The sequence below is a fragment of the Lagenorhynchus albirostris genome, chromosome 3, assembly GCF_949774975.1.
Source record: "Lagenorhynchus albirostris chromosome 3, mLagAlb1.1, whole genome shotgun sequence".
NCBI lineage: Eukaryota > Metazoa > Chordata > Mammalia > Artiodactyla > Delphinidae > Lagenorhynchus > Lagenorhynchus albirostris.
The window spans coordinates 62,963,367-62,983,842 of NC_083097.1; the positions used below are offsets into that span (position 1 = coordinate 62,963,367).

The following is a 20,476-nucleotide window of genomic DNA, read 5'->3' on the forward strand; positions in this document are numbered from 1 at the left end:
GACCTTCTCCATATAGTATGAAGAGAAAGTGGAAAACAAATTGACTAAGCCAGAGACTTGCTTCGTTCATTAAATCAACTGTGAAGATTGAGTTGGTTGGCACATTTTAAAAATTAAATTTAAAAAATTGTCACTTGAGAATTCTCTAGCATCTTGTGAGTAGGCCATTTGTGATTATTCAGGAACTGATGGCTGCATTTGTAGATTATCCAGGTCCTGGCTTCTCCCCACCACTGCATCCCCTTTGGAGTGCCTTATCTTTTATCTGTCATTTGTTTTCTTCCTTCACTCTCTCCTTTCCTTCTTTCTCAATATTTATTGACTTTCCATTCCATGTCAAGAACTGTGCTAATCATAGAGAATGAAAACAAAACAAAAATAAAGGAAGATAGACTTGTAGCTCCCCCAGATCATACAGCATTATGGGAGCACAGTGTTCTGAGACAGGAACCCTCTGGGAGTAAATGAAATGGTGGAGGGAGACTGGGAAGGATAGGAAAGGTGTCACAAAAGGGTGAAGCTTGGGTGAGCCTTAAGTAAGATAGAGTTCTTCTAGTAAACAAGGGCAGGGAGGACATTCTAGAGAAAGGGAATGCCATATAAAAAGGCACATAGGTGGGAAAGAGTCCAAGGAAAGGTGGGGCTTGTGTGATTGGAGCCTGGGGGCTTGTGGAGAAGAGGCAGGGGCTAGAGAGGGAAGCAGAGACCAGATCCTGAAGGGACTTTTCTCAGTGTAATTTCTCCATCATTCTGTGGATAGTGAATCAGGCAGACGGAAGCTCTTTTATTGTGTTGTTACTTGTTAAGTTTCACAGGATAGATTGCAGCTAGTTTTATAACTAATAGGTACCATCTTCCCCCATCACCCATACATTTTCTAGTTGACTGTCACTCCTTGAGAGTATTTTAACCCTTTGAGGGTCATTAGAACCTTAAGGTCTCTGTAGTAGATAGTTTTCATCATTTGGTATACTAGACATTCGGCCTGGTGACACTCTGTTCACCTTCTCAGGATCAGGTGGGGCAGGAACACCTGAAACCATTGGTGCGAATGTGAGAAGTCTACTCAGATATGTTGGACCAGTTCAGAAAAAAGTCTGCCATCTTAAAGGAATGACAATGTATAAAAATCAAGGCCTAATTAAGGAGGAAGAATTCAATTCATAGTTTACTAAAACAAGTATGCTTTGAACTCACCAGCTTACCAAGAAGTCCTTCCTCTTGCATAAGAAAATAAACTATTGCTGTCACTCACAAACCTCCTAATTGTTTATCATACATTACCTATAGTCAATTTAGATGAAGCAGCAAGGAAAAGTTAAAGATTGATTTGTTAGTGAACATGATATAGTGGCTCTCTACCAAACATACTAAATTTATAAGAAAATTGGAATTCACTGCTTGAAGTTCTTTTCTCAAATCTCATATACTAAGGACATCTTAATTCTTTTCTTCAGGTTCAATTAGCAGACTTTCTAGAAGATTTACAAGAAAAATCCTTGAGGATTGAAGCCTTTGTTAGTGAGATAGAATCCTTTTTTAATACCATTGAGGTAGGTTACCTTATCCTTTTTACTTTAACTTGGTCTGCTCATGGCATCACAAATAAATGATTCTAAGCTAAAAGGACCTGATTTGGGGTTTGTGTGTGCATATGTGGTTTGCCATTGTTGGTTTTCTTCCATTAAAAGTAAAGTCCTTAAGTCTTCCCTCTGTTTCATCAGTGAGATTACTTTCTAAGGATAAATGACTTGCCCTTAAAAACACATGCACGTTTATCAGGCACTTAACTATGATAGGGCAACTGCTTTACATGCTTTATCCAATTTCATCCTTACAGTAACCATATGAAATAGGAGCTATTATTATTATTATTGCCCCCATTTTATAGATAAGAAACTGAGACTTAGAGTGAAATATATTAACCAAGGTCATAGTAAGTTTATAGTAAGTTGAGAGCCAAGATTTGAATTCAGGTCTGAGTTCTGACTTGCCCTACCATCCTGCTTTTCACTGGGTTAGCTCTGCAGAGGTGCTCTAAAGCACTGCCCAGTATTTCATGCCCAGGACAGATGAGTGCCTCTCATGGTACCACTGTCTTCGATGAGTTCATGCTGACCCTGCTCCCTCTGCAGTGAAAGAAGGGGGTAGCAGTGCTCCATCCATATACAATCACAGCCCAGGCATCCTTACTTGTCAGTCAGGACTGTTAGAGGGCCCCTGTGGAAGGCTGGTGCACAGTTTCCCCATCACTCGGGTGACTCCTCATTCCAGTTTGCTTGTGAGAGGTCTGCTTAATTCCTGTTGTAGATCAGTTAACACCTGTTGATTATTTTTAGTGTTATTGCCCCCTACCCCTCACTGCCACCGAAGTGTTCCTTTTAGACAGTAAGTAATATGATCACCTTATCACTAGCCCTCTAAGCATCTGAGTTTGTCCAGACGGGCAATAAAGTTTCTCCTGCTCTGGCGGAAGCTACCCCTTCCCTGGAGAGCATTTATGAATGTAGCACCCTGTCCAATATCCTGGCTGTGCCCGCCCTCACACTATGATTTTAGTGGAGTGGTGAAAATGGCACTAAACCTTCTCTGCTCCCTGATCTTCATTCACCGTGATGCCACTTTCAAATTTTATCATGTGTGAATGCGGGTAGGCAATACTTCCCTACAAACATTTTTATGTGTGTTTCATTAACTAACTCCTTCTTGACAGTTCTCTTACAGTGAATTCTGTTGCAAAGCTAACTATGGCAAAGGGGGTTGGTGGGCTGGAAATTTAGACTCTGCATGTAATCTGTGATTCTCTTACCAGGATGCCAGAGGTTAATTATTTTAAAGGCTAGTATTTCTCTTAAAACACACACACACAAACACACACACACGCACTTCTTGTTTCATTCAGAAGCGTTTTTTTGTTTGTTTTTAAAGGAAAACTGTAGTAAAAATGAGAAAAGCCTAGAAGAACAGAATGAGGAAATGATGAAAAAGGTTTTAGCGCAGTATGATGAGAAAGCCCAGAGCTTTGAGGAAGTGAAGAAAAAGAAGATGGAGTTCCTACATGACCAGATGGTCCACTTTCTGCAGAGCATGGACACTGCCAAGGACACCCTGGAGACCATCGTGAGAGAAGTCGAGGAGCTTGATGAGACCGTTTTCTTGACTGTAAGCACCAATTCAAACAGGTCCAGACACCTTGAACCCACTCTGACCCAAGTTTACTTTAAAAAAACTCATCTTTTACTATTCCCTAAGATGATTTATATCTCTGTGTGGGGTTTATATAATTCTCATTTAAAAGTTATTAGGGCATGCCTCATGCCTATTGAAAAGGCCCAGCCAATCCTTAAAGCCGTAACACCCAGATCCAGTTGAAGGACACATGGAAGCCAGGCCGCAGCATCATCTTTCTGCTCTGTCACAATGGATTGGTCACCTTCTAAGAGGGAGGGAAAGCAGCCTAAAAACTTTATTCATGCCATGCTCCCTGGGTGCTGGCCTCATCTTCCAGTGCCTCTCCCCCCTCCACTCCCACTCCCTAATCTGAAATGACCTCTCATAGGGACCATTGCCTCTGAACCTTACCAAGTGGAGAGTAACATTTTGGTACACTTTCAGCATGCAAAAGGATGACATGATACCTCTCTCAGGTACCATGTTGATCTTTTTACAAGGGTCTTCCTGGTGATCAGATTCCTTAATTCAAGCAAGTACCTTGTGGACAGAGTCCCTTGGGTGCTCCTCAAACTACTCACAGAGACAGCTCTTTGCTCTCCTAATTCCCTAGAACCTTCAGTAGAATACTGATTCTCCATGGAGCCAGGATTAAGCAGGAGTGATGGAGATGTTTTCCCTGAAGGCAATCCTAAACCTAATTGTCAAACGAGAAAAGCACCATTTTATGAGTGGGAACCTCCCTTTCAAAGCTCCGCAATCCTCCCAGCCTTCTACTAAAGACTGGAGATAGAACAAGGCCAAATGGGGCAATGTTAGGCTTTTGATTTGCCTTTGGGGATGCCTCCATCCAGTGCAAATTTGGGTGAGGTGGACATGGCATCCTCAAAGGAGGATGAAAATCATTCAGTTGCTTTATGCTTAATTAAGGCAAAGCTTTAGCATTTTAAATTTAAGCACCTCCTTGGAAGTCTAGCACTAATAAAGTGCTTTGTGTTTCCTAAGAACCTTACCTTGGTTTGATAAGAATATTTTCTCCTCTCCAGAAGAACAAGCTGTAGAAAAGGAAGCATGTTATTCCTGCTTATAAAAGTAATATATATCCATTTCAGAAAATTTGGAAAGTACAGAAAAGCACAGAGAAGGTATCACCCAGAGATAAGTACTGATTACATTTTGCTTTATCTCCACATTGAACGAATTTAAGTCACTTTCCTTGCTTCAGAGAATTCTATTCTGGAAGCTAAGCCATTCATTAATGAATAGAGAGAAGCAGAGCAGAAGCAACTGGTGCTGGCCTTGCTGATGGTAGAGAGTAAAACTAAAGCCCCCTCCATCCCAGACCCTGTCCGCCACCCCTTCTGAGCACTAATTTCTTTGCTGCCTGGAATGAAGCCCCCCAGAGGAAACAGCCTCAAAGGTAGCTGAGGAGTAATGACTTTTAGAACATACGTGATCTTAATGCTTGAGGTTGGTTTTTCTTTTGGTTGTTAATTAGTTTCTCTCTCTCTCTCCCCTCCCCCCTCCCTTCTTCCCTCCCTCCTTCCCTCCCTTCTCCTCTCTCAATCTCTCTCATTCCCCCATAAGTCGTTTGAGGAAATCAATGAAAGGTATAGAAAATGTGGCACAATGTAGTGGCGACTGAGACTAGCATGACTGTATGCTTTATTTTAATATTTTGATGCTTTATAGAAAATGAGCTGCCAGTTAAAAAATGCATACATTTAGTGAGCTCCTGGATTTGCACTTTTATTATAGATACAGTGCTTTTGAAAGCTAAATGATAGCTTTTGAAAGGAAATTGCATGTGCTTTAGTTAAATAACAATTATCATAATGTAGATTTTTAACTGCTTCGCTGAGATGTATTCTGTATTTCCAGCCTAATCTAGACTAGGCTATCTTTCCTGTCACTGCATACAGAACATTTTGTAGATATTTAGACTTTCTGGTTAAATATGAGTATTTGAAAGAATCATTCATATCTGCCTTGAGCAATTTGATGATTTATGTAACCTTAAGGGAATGTTCTCTCACTTTCTCTTCAGAAGACAGGCATGAATTTATCTTCTTTTTCTGCTCAGCTCACCTAAATGAATGTTCCTCTTTTGATTTTGTTTTGTTTTTGTTGTTGTTTTTTAACACTCAATCTAAGAGAAGTTCTTCATTCATTTAAAAGGCAAAACACTCAACAAGAAATCAGGAAATGTTGTCTATAAAAACACGTAGCAGATCTATGCTTATCGTCTGGAGCATCTGATAGTGAAGTGCTCATACTGATATGACACATTTTCCCTTCTGCCTCATAGCCAGGCCTGAGGTCTTTCCTCCTGTTAGAGCCTAATTTTTTTTTTAGATCATTTTTACCCCTTTAATGTAAATTTCTAAAATTGTAAATATTATCTTCAGTTCATTTCATTCAATGCCAAATTGTGAAATAGCATAAAGTAAAATCAGAAATTTGTATTTGTGATATATTAAAATGTAGAAAGATGGGTTTGGATTAGAAACCTGATTTTTTAGATACTGAAAACTGTACAGATGAATCTTATTTATCTTTAAAAAAATATGTTCAACAGAATATTGTCAAGATGCTTTAATAGTTTGTATATTAATATTGGCATTAATCAATAAGGGTTTTATTATAGTGGCTCTGTTATAAATAGAATTATTCAGGGAGCTTTAAAAAATGCTGATGCCTCTATCTTATCTCATGAGATTCTGGCTTAACTGATGTGGGGTGTGGCCAGGGTATTTTTAAAGCTTGCTAGGTGATTTCAGAGCACAGGCAGGGTTGAGAACCTCTGGTTTATAACAACCTGTCCTCTGGCCTGGTGGTGCCCCAGACTGGCTTCTGAGTTACCTGTGCAGTTTGTTAAACCAAAGCTTCTGGAGCTCCACCCCAGATCCACTACAGGAGAATCCAGGTGGGACCAGGCACCTGCACATGTACCAGTTCTCACGCAGGAGTCAGAGGCACACCGGGCAGGTCTGGAAACTGATACCCAGGCCTTGCTCCCAGTTTTCTTTATTTTTTAAAAATTACACATTTCTTCTAAGTATTATTGATATTTATTTTTACCCCCAAAGTATATGGATTTAGAGTGCCATTCCGTATGCACTGGACAATGTAGGGGCATATTTGCTTATTTATTATATTTCATTCACTCGTGGAAGATACTGATCAGCAAGAAAACTTGATGAATGAAAATTTGCAAATGTGTTTACCTTTAAAAATGCTATAGTTTCACGTTGTTACTTTTCTAAACATTAGAATATTAACTTGCTAATACGAATTGACATGCATTTAATTCTAAATACCATTTTTTTTGGTTTTGTGCTTGAACTTGTTCATCTGTGTGTCATTTTAATTAATTTTGATCTCATTGTCCAATTGACAATGAATTAACCTTTGCGGAAGCTGTATGTTGCCTAAAGGAGCATACACTTGGGATAACCATTATTTTTCTGTAAAGAAAAAAGATAACAAAATTCAGGATTTGGTGAAGCAATATAAGCAATTAAAGAAAATCCTGTTAAATATGCACACATATGATGAAGCTTGATTTTTCTCACTAAAATGAAGCCTTTCATGTTCTCAAGACAACTTCTGCCTCAAAGTCTCAATGTCATTGGTGTTCCTTTCTATGAGAAATGCTAATTATCTAGCTTTTTCTCCTAGATTTTTCCCCTTGCTGCTTTTTTTTTCCCTGCCATCATATTATATATCTAAAGGCAGTGCTCATATATTAAATGATTTTTCTCGACACTGAAAATGCTTAAATTAAAGAATGCTGTCAAGGATATTTAGACTCAAAATTTGCATATTTTAAAAAACACATTTGCTTAGAAAATGCTGTTCTGTTAAGAGGATAAATTTTTTTCCTCTGTTTTGCTTTTCTGTGTTCTAATAATGAAAGAGAGTCACAACCATTGTAGGACCTGCTCATAAAAAGATGCCCTTACACACACTGATGCTAAAATTGAACAGATCAGTGCATAAGGGAAAATTCAAACACTTTATGTGTTCTATCTAGAGCTACAGCTTCTGTGCTACAAAAAAGTCCTCCATTTCGTCAGTGACATGTACTGAGAGGGCTTAGTATGTGCACTAGTCACCCCTGTTTATTCATTTTGAGCCTATCATTTCCACCCTCTACGTCTCCAAAGCCTTAATTAAGGCTCATGTTGTCTTCCCTCATCAAGAGCGTCGTGGGGTCCCCCCAACTGGCCTCACTACCTCTCTAGTCTACTTGCTCTGATCCTCCCCCAGACTCATGCCAGGGTACTCTTCTAAACTTCCCTTGTGTAAACACTTCTATGGCTCTCCCTGCCTTAAAAACAAAATGGAAACTCTTGGTGGATATGAAAGTCATCTCTAACTGTCTCCCTTTCCCAGTTCTCAAGGTAGCCCATGGTCCCCTCTGGGCCTTGAGTGCCTCTTTCACAACCCCATGCCTTTATTCATGCTGTTCTTCTCTCTGCAACACCCGTACTATCTTTTCTGCGTAGGAAACTCCTACTTATTCTTTAAGACTCAGCCAACTGTCACCTCCTCTTCAAAGCCCCTACTGGAACATCTCCCCCAAATCAGATGATAGTGAATTTTATTATTCCTAACACAAGTAAGCCTAGTGGGCACTCTAAATATTTCAGTTATATTTTATAATCTTTTCCCCTCATATTGATAAATTTTCCAGACCTGAGATCCTGATATTCTCATCCAAATGAAACCTTGTCCTCTTATTCATTCAAAATATATCTATTAAAAGCCTACTATGTGCCAAGTAACACATTACAGTACAGTAGTAAACCCAGCAAAGTCCTTTTTTTGCATGTAGATTATAGTCAGGTGAAGTAGACGGACAAAAACACATAGGTTGTAATGAGTTTGAGGAGAAAACACGACAGAGTAAGGAACAGAAGAAGGGAGAGGGCTGCCCTCTCTGAAGAGCTGACATTTGAACAGAGATCTAAATTTAATGAGGAAGGAGACACACAAGTATTTAGGAGAAGAAAGTTCCAACAGCAGGTGAAAGGCTTAGAGATGGGTCTGTGCTGCCCAAACCCCAACGTCCATGATTATGAAGCTGATGGAGTTCCTAGTGGTTGACTTAATTTCGGAAGGTAATTCCAGTCCTCTGTGAGTGAGGTGCACAGAGGAGAGAGCCTAACCAAAGTTTAGGCCCCTCATGCTAAAGATAAATGTTTTTGCAATTCTCCCTTCCCCTTTTCCCTCTTCAGAATCTACCTTTTTTTTTTTTTTTTTTTAATTTTAAGTCCAGATTTCACCTGGATACCAATGCTGAGTATTTGTTGGCATCCCTCCTAAGACGGTCTTGAGTATAAAGAAAGCTATTAATTTATATACTGTGGCTTATTTTGTCTTTTAAGAATAGATAGACTTTCCTCCTTCATTGCTGTATCCCGGAACCCAGAACAGTGCCTGGCACATAGTAGGTGAACATATTTTCTTGAAAGACTAAATGGTGAGATGTATAATAGTGACGGTTGAAAACAGCAAAGATATCACACAGTATGTGAATTTCCAGATGGGCTCCAAACATTTTTATCTTTAGAGAGTATAAACAACCATTATAATGTAATCATTTTTAGGACTAACTTTATAGAGGCAAAATTAAGACTGTATAATTCAATGGAATCTATTCAGATTTAAGGGTATAGGAATGGAGTTTCTAATATTACCAGTTGCACTGAAGAATCCTGTGAATAGATTTTATACATATATTTCCAGATTTTGAAACAGTTTAAATTCTTTTTGGATACAATGCCTCACAGAAACCACCACCATCACCACCACCACCAACAACAACTTCATTTTGAATAACTGTTCTTAGCTTTCATTTTGTATGCTAATAATTTCTTGACTTATATAGAAATATTTCCTCCTGATAGGTTGCTTTCTGCAATGGAGAGCACTGCTTCTTTAGAGAAAATGCCTGCTGCGTTTTCACTTTTTGAACATTATGACGACAGCTCGGCAAGAAGCGACCAGATGTTAAAACAAGTGGCTGGTAGGAACTTCAATATATTATTTACCTTGATGAAATTTGACAGTTTTTTCTTATTTGTTTTGTAAAGTTTTTGAATGTAAGGAAATATAAGTGGAAAAAGAAAAATCTTAGCTGTAAAAATTTAAAGCTATATAAATTTAAATCTATAAAAATTTATAGATTCTATAATAAAGCGTGAGACTAGCAAACCATTTCAGTTATAAACTGCATTTCCATTTGAAGCTTTATGACTGTGCTGGGATATTGTGGAGGTGGAAGGAAGTAGCAATGGAATCGAAGGGTCTTCTCTCTCTTTTTTTTTTTTCCTTTTAAAAGAGGATTTCTCTCTCTCTTCTAGAGATTATTTGCTTCATGCCAGCAGCCAGGTATAGAAGGAAAAATAAATCAAATATTTTCATATGTGTTGAACAGATTTTTCTTTCTGAGTGGTTTTCCCCTCTTCAATTGAGTTCTTTTTCCTTTTTTCAAACTAAACAGATTAACTTAGAGAACTAACAGCTCAGCATCATGCTCTGTAGCCAGGAGCCTCCTACTCAGCTGTGAAAAGCATCCTGCCGGCTCTTCAGAATATTTTTTAATGTGCTATTTTAACAAACAAGACAATGACATTTCTTTAGATTTTTCAAAGCTGCTGTGTTTCAGTGAAGTAACCAAGTTCCACTTACTGTAAAATGTACTTAGATGCCCTCCTTAAAAGATGCTATAGTCTTCCAAAGCAAACCTTAAAGACAACTTCTGTTTTCAAATTGACAATTAACTTTCATTCCTGTGGGAAGAGTTTTAATTTAGTAACTAGTAAAAGGTTACTGTGTCTTTAAAAAAAACTGAAAAACAAAAAAGCACCCCGCCCCCGCAAAACCCATCAACCCTATATAAAATGAAAAATTCAGTCATTTGTTCTAATGGGTTTTCTCTAGAAATATCTCAGAACAAAAGGGTATTTTCTTGTAATGTCTTTAAGAAGCATTCGAATGGAGGAGCGATTGCAAACCAAGAAATTCTGGTCAAGAAAGTAGCTCTTTTGCTTTTAAGGGATTCGTTATATGCTGTTGTTCATTTAGAAGGATATTCTTTTGAATATCTGATGGGCAATAAGAGGGCATTTTGTATATTTTAGAGGTCACAGAGTTAAATTTGTCACAGTGTTAATGATTCATTCAGAAACAGTGCATGTGGCAGTCCCAGTAGTTCCAAACTGTTATGGGGAGACTGGTCTCTGAGATATAAATGGCACTCGTTGTACATCTGCTTCCCAGAATTGGAGCCCAGGGTGTTGACTTGCTGCTAGATAGCTTTTGCTCATTTTGTGACCAACAACATCTCTCAGCTATAAAGTCCTCACCGGGTGCCTGAAAAGCTAATCTGATCACTGTAATAAACAGATACAATAAGGAAAGGATGTGAACTTTATGATGAGAAACAGAGCAGCCCCTAACATTTCTTCCGTGCTTACATGATGCCTGGCAGTGTGGAGACTGTTATCTAATTAGACCGTCATCTAATCTCACAGCAACTCTAGGAGGTAGGTTTTATTGTTATTCCCATTTGACAGGTGAGGAAATAAAGGGAACAGAGAAACGCCTCTCATATTGCCCTAGATACACAGCTATTTGGGGTGTGTGTGGCGAGTGGAGTTTGGCTTCAGTCTTTGCACTTGAACCACTGCTCTACACCAAAGAGGCTGAGTGCACTGCTGTGAAAGGAGGGGTAACTATAGATTAGTGACATCCAAGGCTTCCTGGACTCTGCTCCTAAGAATTTTTTTTTAATTGTGGTAAAATATGCGTAAAATAAAATTTACCGTTTTAACCATGTTGAAGCCACCATCGTACAACCATCACCACTAATCCATCTCCCGAATTCTTTTCATCTTGCAAGACTGAAACTGTATCTTTTTTTTTTTTTTTTTTTTTTGTGGTACGCGGGCCTCTCACTGTTGTGGCCTCTCCCGCTGCGGAGCACAGGCTCCGGACGCGCAGGCTCAGCGGCCATGGCTCACGGGCCCAGCCGCTCCGCGGCATGTGGGATCCTCCCGGACCGGGGCATGAACCCGTGTCCCCTGCATCGGCAGGCGGACCCTCAACCACTGCGCCACCGGGGAAGCCCTGAAACTGTATCTATTAAATAATAACTCCTCATTCCTCCTGCCCCCACCCCCTCCCCCCAGCCTCTGGCAACCACCATTCTACCTCCTGTCTCTATGAATTTAAAGTACTCTAGGTACCTCATATAAGTGGAATTATGCAGTATCTGTCTTTTTGTGACTGCTTATTTCACTTAGCATAATGCCCTCAAAGTTCATCCGTGTTGTACCATGTGTCAGAATGCCCTTCCTTAGTAAAGCTGAATAAATTCCATTGGATGTCTATACTGCATTTTGCTTATCCGTTATCGATTCACTCATCGATGTACTTTTGGGTTCCTTTCACATTTTGGCTACTGCAAATAATGCTGTTCTCTTTTTTGAAAGCTAGGTTTAGTGGGAATCTGTATCCACCACAGGTACTGAAGTGCAGGTTGATCTAGTGCTTAGCTCGCCGAGCATGACAGCTCTTTATGGGCACACTGTCAGGCAGAGGGAATCCATGGGGTGATGCTGTGCCTGGCTCCTTAGCCTCTGGCAAAGAAGCCTTAAAATCATTTTGCATTTTTTGGCCTTACTCCCACTCAAGTTTATTACTACAGAAGCGTAAATAGCATTGCTAACGTATAAAATCTGAGCTTCTGATGTCCTTCTGCCACACAGGAATTGTAAATCCAGCCAACTGTTATTAGATTACATCTATGGAATATTCATACCCCCTTCTTAGTTTTAGAATACTTTGAAGAATAAAAGTGGTTCTTGCTTTGAAAAAAGATGTTTTAATTTTAATGTTTTTAAAGGAGTAGATTAAGTACAAAATTATTTCTAGCCGACATTCTTTACTTAATTCCCTACAACTGCTTATTCCTTAAAATTTGTTGATTTGGGGGTCAATTATCAATTTTAAGTTCGTTAAGTTACCTGAGAGAGAGATTTTTGAAAAGATGTTGCCAGTTTTAAAAAGCAGCTCTAGCTCAATTTATAATTCGTAGAGAAAAAAGCAGCATGTTCGTTGTTCATGCCTCAAGAAGTTCTCCAGCACTGCTTCAAAGATGATTGATAATAGTCAATCTGCTTGGCTCTTCCATAAACCTGGGCAACATGAAAATTTACTGAGCTGCATTTATCCGGATGAACTCCTTTACAATGTGACACTGATTTCCTGCTGGGAAGACAGAAAAGTCAAAGATAGTATAAGAGTCTCTGGACCACTATCAGTCCTTGCGGAGGTGCTCTGACAGGCAGGCTTCCTGCCGTATCATGCAGGCTCCCAGCATGTCTTACCTCTGTGGTCCCTCTGTGATTTACCAGATGATGGGTCTATTTCAACTCCCATCTTCAGGGGCTTCCTGCCTTCTCCCCTCCATTTTCTGTGCTCCTGCAAAAGGCCATGTTGCTTTCTGAATGTTAACACCGGTTATGTGTCAGATACATTGCTAAGCACTTAATATACATTATCTTGCTTTTTAAAACAACCCTGGGAGGAAATGGTATTATTGTCGTTTTCCTATTTTTAAAGTTGGAGGAACCGAAGCTGAGATAACACAGCTCCTAAGTGAGGGATCTGGCATTTAACCTTAGGCCAGCCTCTCTGCTCCAAAGCCCATGAACTTGCCCACTCTCTTATCCTGCTTCTCATTTTTCATAACTGTGTATTTCCTCAGGTCTTTATCTCTTTATTGAATCTTTTCAATGTGTCTCTTTTTGTTCCATTTACTAAATTTAGACCCATTTATTTCTTCTACTTTCCACTTTCCTGTTGAACTAACCTTTGTTTTCTTTCCCTTCAGTGCTGACTTTTAATAAAGTAATCTCATAAAATTTGGCCTGTATTATTCAGCAAGCTCATCTCTCAGGAAACTGTTGACAGGAAAATAACAACACAAATAAATTTAAAAACAGGACATCTTTTCAACTATGGGAATAACCTTTTCCTCTAATTTGTAAACTATGTTCAATGCTTTTATATCTCAAAAATTTTGGAGGAGAATTGTATAGGAGCTTGATTTATGGTGTCGTATATGCTGTTAATGTTCAATATGCATAATTATAAACCTTTGAAATCTCTGGTAAAACACTTGAGAATATTGTTGTCTTTAAAATTCAGAACAATGGATTTGTACTAGATATCTAAACCTTATATTTGAATCAGTTAATAGGGTACTTTTTCCCCCATGTAATTTTTACATTTTGTTTTAAAAAGTTGTAGATATAGTCATGTTGGAGATGGAAAAATGGGATAGTAGTTTCAGAAAGTATATTTTGATATTTTATTCATGCAAGTCTTTTTCAGCCTTGATAATATAGCAACTATAGCTAAAAAGGGTTTCATTTGTCTCTATTTGAATATAGTTTCTATACTGATGTAGAAGGATACAACATTGGTTATCTAGCAATGCTTTCTCAAAGTTTTGTTTTGAAGGAAAACCAAATCATTTGATGAGTCCTCTAACTTGTATAAGTTTATTGCTCTAAATATAGGATTACAGAAGAATATTATCAAGTGATCCCATTGGGAGATCCATTTTTTGTTTACTTCTATGTATATTATATGTATATATGTACACATGCAGACAAGACATTTTGGAGGGAGACACACTCAACTGTAACAGTGGTTGCCTCCAAGGAATATCCTTAGGGTTGGGGGCTGTTGGGAACAAGGTAGCCCTCCCAGCTTTACTCCATGTACTTCTGTATTGTTTCCATTTTTATCAGTAAGTACAAGTGACTTTTGCAAAAAGAAAAAGAAATCAATCAATAAAAGCAGCATTAGTGATAATAAATCTTGCTTATATTCCAGTTCCACAGCCTCCTAGATTAGAACCTCAGGAACCAAATTCTGCCACTAGCACAACGATTGCAGTTTACTGGAGCGTGAACAAGGAAGATGTCGTTGACTCATTCCAGGTTTACTGCATGGAGGAGCCACAAGATGACCAGGAAGTAAATGGTAGGATTGCTAACACAAATTCAGATGCATATGTACATTTCTATATGTTAATGTGTAGTATTTAAACATATACATATTATGACTCTTTCCACAAGCACTTGTAGCCACTTACAAAAACAACAATGAACCAACAATCGTATAATGAAATAACATGTAAGCAAAATTTGGAAATCAGGATCAAGGAAAACAAAAATGCATAAATATCATCCTAATGATCAACATGAATACTGTAACAGAAATTCAAATTTGGCTTTGAGTATTCAGGTTAACAGGAGAAATTAAGTGATTCTCATTTTCAGGCAGGAGGTAATGTACCAAAGTGTTGAAAACAAAATTTCAATCAGAACTGAAGTCTAAAAGACAAGTATAATGTGTACGACTTTGTAGAGGAGAAATGAGCTGTATGTAGGACACTGTCCTCCACAGTAATTTTAGTGCAAATGCAGCATTGGATGCCATGGTTGGCATTTCTCAGATCCACCTTTGATAAAAGCTGAAAACAAACTATAAAGGTAAATTCAGAGTTCACACTTCTCAAGGCATGAGAAGACTGTATGGTGTAGTCTTCTGGTGTCCCAAATTAATGTGAAGATAGAGGTGAAAGTGCTTAGGAGGGTGAATGGGTGGCACGTCATATAGTTGAGCCTCTGTGAATATCTCTAGGACCTCTAATAGGACCTAGAAGCCAGGCAGTTTGAGGTTGTACTTCCTGATGAATCAGAGCTGGGACTGCTGGCATTCTGTGTTGCTTGTTAAGGATAGACCCATGTATTTTGGAAATCAGATGGGCATGTGACAGGATTGACATGGCATAGGAACCCAATTTGTAATAAGGAATGAATTATAACGTATTTCACTGTTAACCAGTATTTAAGTCTTTTCAGATGTCATATGATACTTATTTAAATTAGGAAAAAAGTAAGAAAGCAACCATAGGCATATTGTAAAGTTGGCTAAGTTTGTCTATAAGAACTCCTATCTTACTGGGGACCTATTACCATATACCTGTCACAGCACAACAAGGAAAGTGCCCTTATCCACATTTGCAAATGAGAAAACTGATGTGAGATTAAATAATTTGCCCAAGACCACGCAAGTTACTCGGGACCAGGGCAGGTTTTAAATACAGATCTTTCAGACTCCAAAGCTTATGTTTTTATTTGCTTGACTCTGTGTTTGTTCTGTTATACCACACTTCACTGTGTATATCCAGTTATATCATGGAACTTCATGGCTCTCCAAGACTCCTCTTAACAACTGTTTATTTCCTGGAGTGCTTTTTAAAAGTGCTTCACTGCCACTGCCCCCCAACCCCCCGCACCATGCCCCACTTACCTGTCCTGTGTCTCATTCATTCAATGCCTTGAACTCTGCTGATGCCAATTCATTAATCTGATGGTCTAGACTGTGATACCATGCTGTGAGTAATAGGTCTCCAGTAACATATGTTATGTGCTCTGTTAAAAGGAGTACCAGGCTAACAGGACTTAGCCTAAAAGGATAATTCCATTGAAAACTGCAGTCACAAGTTCTAGGTTATGGGGAAATGTTTTTCAGTGTATATGTCTTTATGACATTATTTAAGCCAAACTTTCTGCGCAGAAAGTATAGCTCATTGGGAAAGAGAGATGCAGTTGAAGAAACCTTCTGAGTTGAAGATCTCTTAAATTTACTTTAAAAGGGAACAATCTGGGTTTCTTAACTGGAGGGGTTTTGAAGCTGTAACATCATAGAGTAATAAGAGAGGATAACTGGAATTACCATAGGCTAATTTAGAAAAGAAAATTGTTCTTTTAAAAGGAGAGAAAATTTCAGTAAGAATAATCAGTTTGGCCCAAGGGGCAGGTGTTCAGAATGTTATTGAGTAATATTTACTACTAACATCTTGAAAATAATGTAAGTAATTTTAGGAAATGTCTTGACTAAACAAAGTTATTTCTTCGAATAGTTTATGCTCTATCAAAGGTGTTTAAGTATTTCTATAAATTGTGGAAATCTCTAGGTGAAAGGATTCTGGAATTCATGAGAAGGAAGCAGGATTTGAAACTTTGAAAACCATACTGAATACAAATGATTTACTAATCTGTAAAGACGCTTTTTAACATCATAAATTTAGAAAACATGGAATTGTCCTTATTTTATTACATACTCTCCTGAAATATTGGCATTGCTTCTTAAGAATTTTCTTGAGAATGTATTACTGAGATTTAAGTTAACATAAACTCTGCAATTGTAGTATGTGCTATTGAAATAAGTTACTTTAATTGCAGAATATGAAGCTCAGGATCTTACTAATATGCTATTAGTATATTATTATACTATACTATATTACTATACTATACTATATTACTATATTATAGTATATTATATTATATATATATAATATTATATTATATACTATATTACTATATTACACTATACTATATTACTATACTATAATAATACACTATACTATTATTTTCTGGTAAGTGTTCACAAGTAATACTGTGTCATTCTAAATATCTTTCAGAATGCTGTTGCTTTAAGCATTCTAAAGTGCTATCTAACACACAGTAGTATCTGTAAGTTTATCAGTTTGTGTTTCCCACTGAAAAATGTGTCATTTTTCCAATAAATGTAACTTTCAACTAACTTAGGAAGATACCCTAGAGTTTATGATTGTGTTTTATGCTAGATTTGGTAGAAGAATACAGAGTGACGGTGAAAGAAAGCTACTGCGTTTTTGAAGATTTAGAACCTGACCGATGCTATCAAGTATGGGTAATGGCTGTGAATTTCACCGGATGTAGCCTGCCCAGCGAAAGGGCAATTTTTAGAACAGGTAAAGAGATGTTAAGGGGGTGTTAGGAGGCAATACTCAATTCTTCACAGACTATTAAGATCAACCAATAAGCATTTGTTAAGCACCTATTGTGCGCTGGGTATTGCGCAGTGCTGGGTTTACAACAAGAAATAAGACTGGGCTCTTCTCACAAAGCTCATACTCAAGTGTGGGAGACACAAAACAAAAGATTATAAAAAATGTGTGGTAAGGGCCGTGATCCACAACACTCCAGAGGAGTATCTGAGACAGGCCAGGGCAGGGACAGGGTCAGGAATGGCTTCCTAGAACTGATGTCTGAATGGAATCCTTAAAGGATCAGTAGGAATAATGTGTTAAAGGAGTGTATTCCATTTGAAGAAGACAAAGGAGCACAGGTGCCCAGGTAAGAAAGAGTATGGAGTGTGCAGGATACAACAAGAATTTTGGTATTATTTCTTTGACTTAAAAACAAGGAGAGGGGAGACATGAGATGAGAAAGGCTAGTGTATAGAGTCCACATTTGCTAAGGTAAGAAGCTCAGGCTTCCTCGTATAGGTGCTGGGAAACCCCAAAATGTTTCTCAGCAATGGTATTCAGCTGGGAATGCATTCCCATGATGGAACCTTTTCACAGGGGGCTGAAGCAGGTGTAGGATAAGCTGAGTTTGCATTGCCTTTAAGATAATAATTTTTTTTTTTTTTTTTTTTTTTTTTTGCGGTACGTGGGCCTCTCACTGTTGTGGCCTCTCCCGTTGCGGAGCACAGGCTCCGGACGCACAGGCTTAGCGGCCATGGCTCACGGGCCCAGCCAGTCCGCGGCATGTGGGATCTTCCCGGACCGGGGCACGAACCCGTGTCCCCTGCATCAGCAGGCGGACTCTGAACCACTGTGCCACCAGGGAAGCCCACCTTTAAGATAATTCTAACTGTCCCTGCCCTGGCCTGTCTTGGATACCCCTCTGAGGCAGTTAACTTACTTCCACTGGTTTATCCTTTCTTCTTGCCTTTTAAAACAAGTATTTATTGAGCACCTATTGATGGCAAAATCATGGCTAACTTTTGTGTAAAGGAAGGGGACAAGAATACTTTGATTTACTTGTATATGTATGAAGAAGCCTGGTAGGATTTATAGGAAGCTGCTTTTAGAGACTGGGGATGGGTAAAAACTGGGCAATTTGGAAGGCAGGGGTGACAGGGAGACTTTTCACTGTATACATTTTTATACCTTTTGGATTTTCAACCCAGAATGTATTTTTTAGTCAAAAATTAAAACAAAATCATGCCCAAGCATTCTTCCCAGAGTACCAGGGAAGCAGAACTGCCATAGACTGCTCCACAATTGACTTGGTTCTCTCTCTGCAGCGCCCTCCACCCCTGTGATCTGTGCCGAGGACTGTACTGTGTGTTGGAACACGGCCACCATCCGATGGCGGCCTGCCAACCCAGAGGCCACTGAGACCTACACTTTGGAGTACTGCAGACAGCACTCTCCCGAGGGCGAGGGCCTCAGGTAAAGATCCCTCTCCATGGGGAGAGCCTGGGGTGCCAGGAACCCAGCGCAGGCCTCCAAGCTAACCTCTAAGCTTATGCTCACAGAGGGAGAAAAGCTTCCTAAAATCCTCCTGAGCTAATTAAGCCGTTGACTTGATTTGCAATTCCATCACTATTCGTCGATGAACTCTAAGTTTGTAATAAACACATGCTGCAATGCAGAATAATCACTCCCTTGTAAGAAAAATATATGTGAATTTTAATAAGATAGAACATTCTTTGAGGTATATTTAACTTGAGTCATTACACAGGATACATGCATACGTTATCTGCTTTTTAGTAGTTAGATCAGAATAGGTACCACCTAACTCAGGAAACTAATAGCGAGCTTGTATATAATGTAAATTTGAATGTCTCCGTGATATATTGGTAATATAAAGGACCTAATGACATATATATTACCACAGAGATACATATATATATGTGGTAATATATATTACCTTCATGCTCTTGAAGAGGCAGATGCCTCTTCAAGAGCATGAAGAATCTAGAGACTTTTTCTGGAAAAAAGAAATGTAAAGCTCTCTCACTAAAATTATGAAGCTAAAATTTATCAATAAAGGGCTGTGCATCCAGAGGACCTTTGGTAAATGTTACTTCATTTACTGTTACTTCATTTACTTCTTAACCTCCAATCCACGGCAATAGGGCAACTTTGTGTTCCATGATGAATATTCAAATCATTATTATTAATATTCATATTTTGATAGGGATTTTTTTAAACCAAATTTACTGAGATAAACTATTTTGGCAGGATATGGAACTTGGAAATAATGGTATGAAATTAGCTTTTTAATAAAGTATATTATTTAAGTTCTTGATTATTTTCATTATCAATCAACAGCTATTTATTTAGTTATGATTTGAGGTTTCATACGACCGAGCAATAATTATAGTTTCTTTCAAGTATGTGAAGGCAGGCTTCACAAAATAACGATCAAAGGACAAATTAATGTTGAGTGGAGTGCGTATAGGTGGGATGTAGACATTTCAGCAGAAGTGAGAACGTAGTAAATGTACAGGAAACAACATACTGTTAATGTGCCAATTGCTAGAAGGCAGGCTTCAATGATCAGCAAATAGCCGAGAGGTTAACTCAGAGAGAGACAGACAGACAGACAGACCAACAGAGACAGAAACAGAGAGACGGAAGAGAGAGAAAAGAGGGAGAGAGAGGGAGACAAAGACAGAGACAAAGAGAAAGAGATTATAACTGGCTTCTATTGAGCATTTACTATGTGCCAAGTCACTATTCTAAGTGCCTTATGTATGTTGCCTTATTTAATCCTCAAACGAACTCTGAGAGAAAACATATGCTTTGAGACGCTAGCAGCTAGTGAGTGGCAATCAGGATTCAAACCTTGTTTTGTTAGATTTCACAGTCCAAGCTGCTAACCACTGTTGAATGTCACCCAGGAGAGTCCTGGACATTCTCTGCAAAAGACTCTTGGTGCTAGGAGAGCATTTGGTCTGGAGTGCCTGAGTCCCAGGGCAATCTCTCCCATCGTTCTTCACCATCAGTGAGGAAAGCCCAGTTCTTTCTGAGGCAAGATGAGACTGTGAAGGAATGCGCTGAAGTGACTCATCCTTGTTATAGCATCGGTCCCCAGCTGACATTTGCATAAATAATACCAGCACAGTTGGATTCTTAAATCAGCAGAAATCTGAGAGAAACCCTGAGACCTAGTAGCCATCCCACTGAGGGAACTGTGATGTCATCTCATAAATGCGGCTACAGGGAGAAGGGAATGGGGGGATGGAAGGGGGAATGGCATCACCGAGGGCTTTCAACATGCCAGGAGCTGTGCTAAATCTCATCTAACCCTCTCGACAATTCTAGGAGGGAGGTCATGACTTCCATTGAATGAGACTCAGGGAGGTTAAA

The 20,476-nt window shown here is 38.8% G+C and overlaps 1 protein-coding gene across 2 annotated transcripts in view; it reads left to right on the plus strand.

The window, feature by feature from the left end:
- The window catches only part of CMYA5 (cardiomyopathy associated 5), a 106,084-nt gene that overhangs the window by 54,998 nt on the left and 30,610 nt on the right, over positions 1-20,476 (plus strand). For both annotated transcript variants that reach the window (XM_060143196.1, XM_060143195.1), the window contains exons 3-9: positions 1,458-1,553; positions 2,929-3,162; positions 4,759-4,781; positions 9,087-9,205; positions 14,089-14,238; positions 16,913-17,059; positions 18,403-18,550. In XM_060143196.1, coding sequence (XP_059999179.1) covers positions 1,458-1,553; positions 2,929-3,162; positions 4,759-4,781; positions 9,087-9,205; positions 14,089-14,238; positions 16,913-17,059; positions 18,403-18,550 — 917 coding nt within the window. The remainder of the gene's footprint in view (positions 1-1,457; positions 1,554-2,928; positions 3,163-4,758; positions 4,782-9,086; positions 9,206-14,088; positions 14,239-16,912; positions 17,060-18,402; positions 18,551-20,476) is intronic.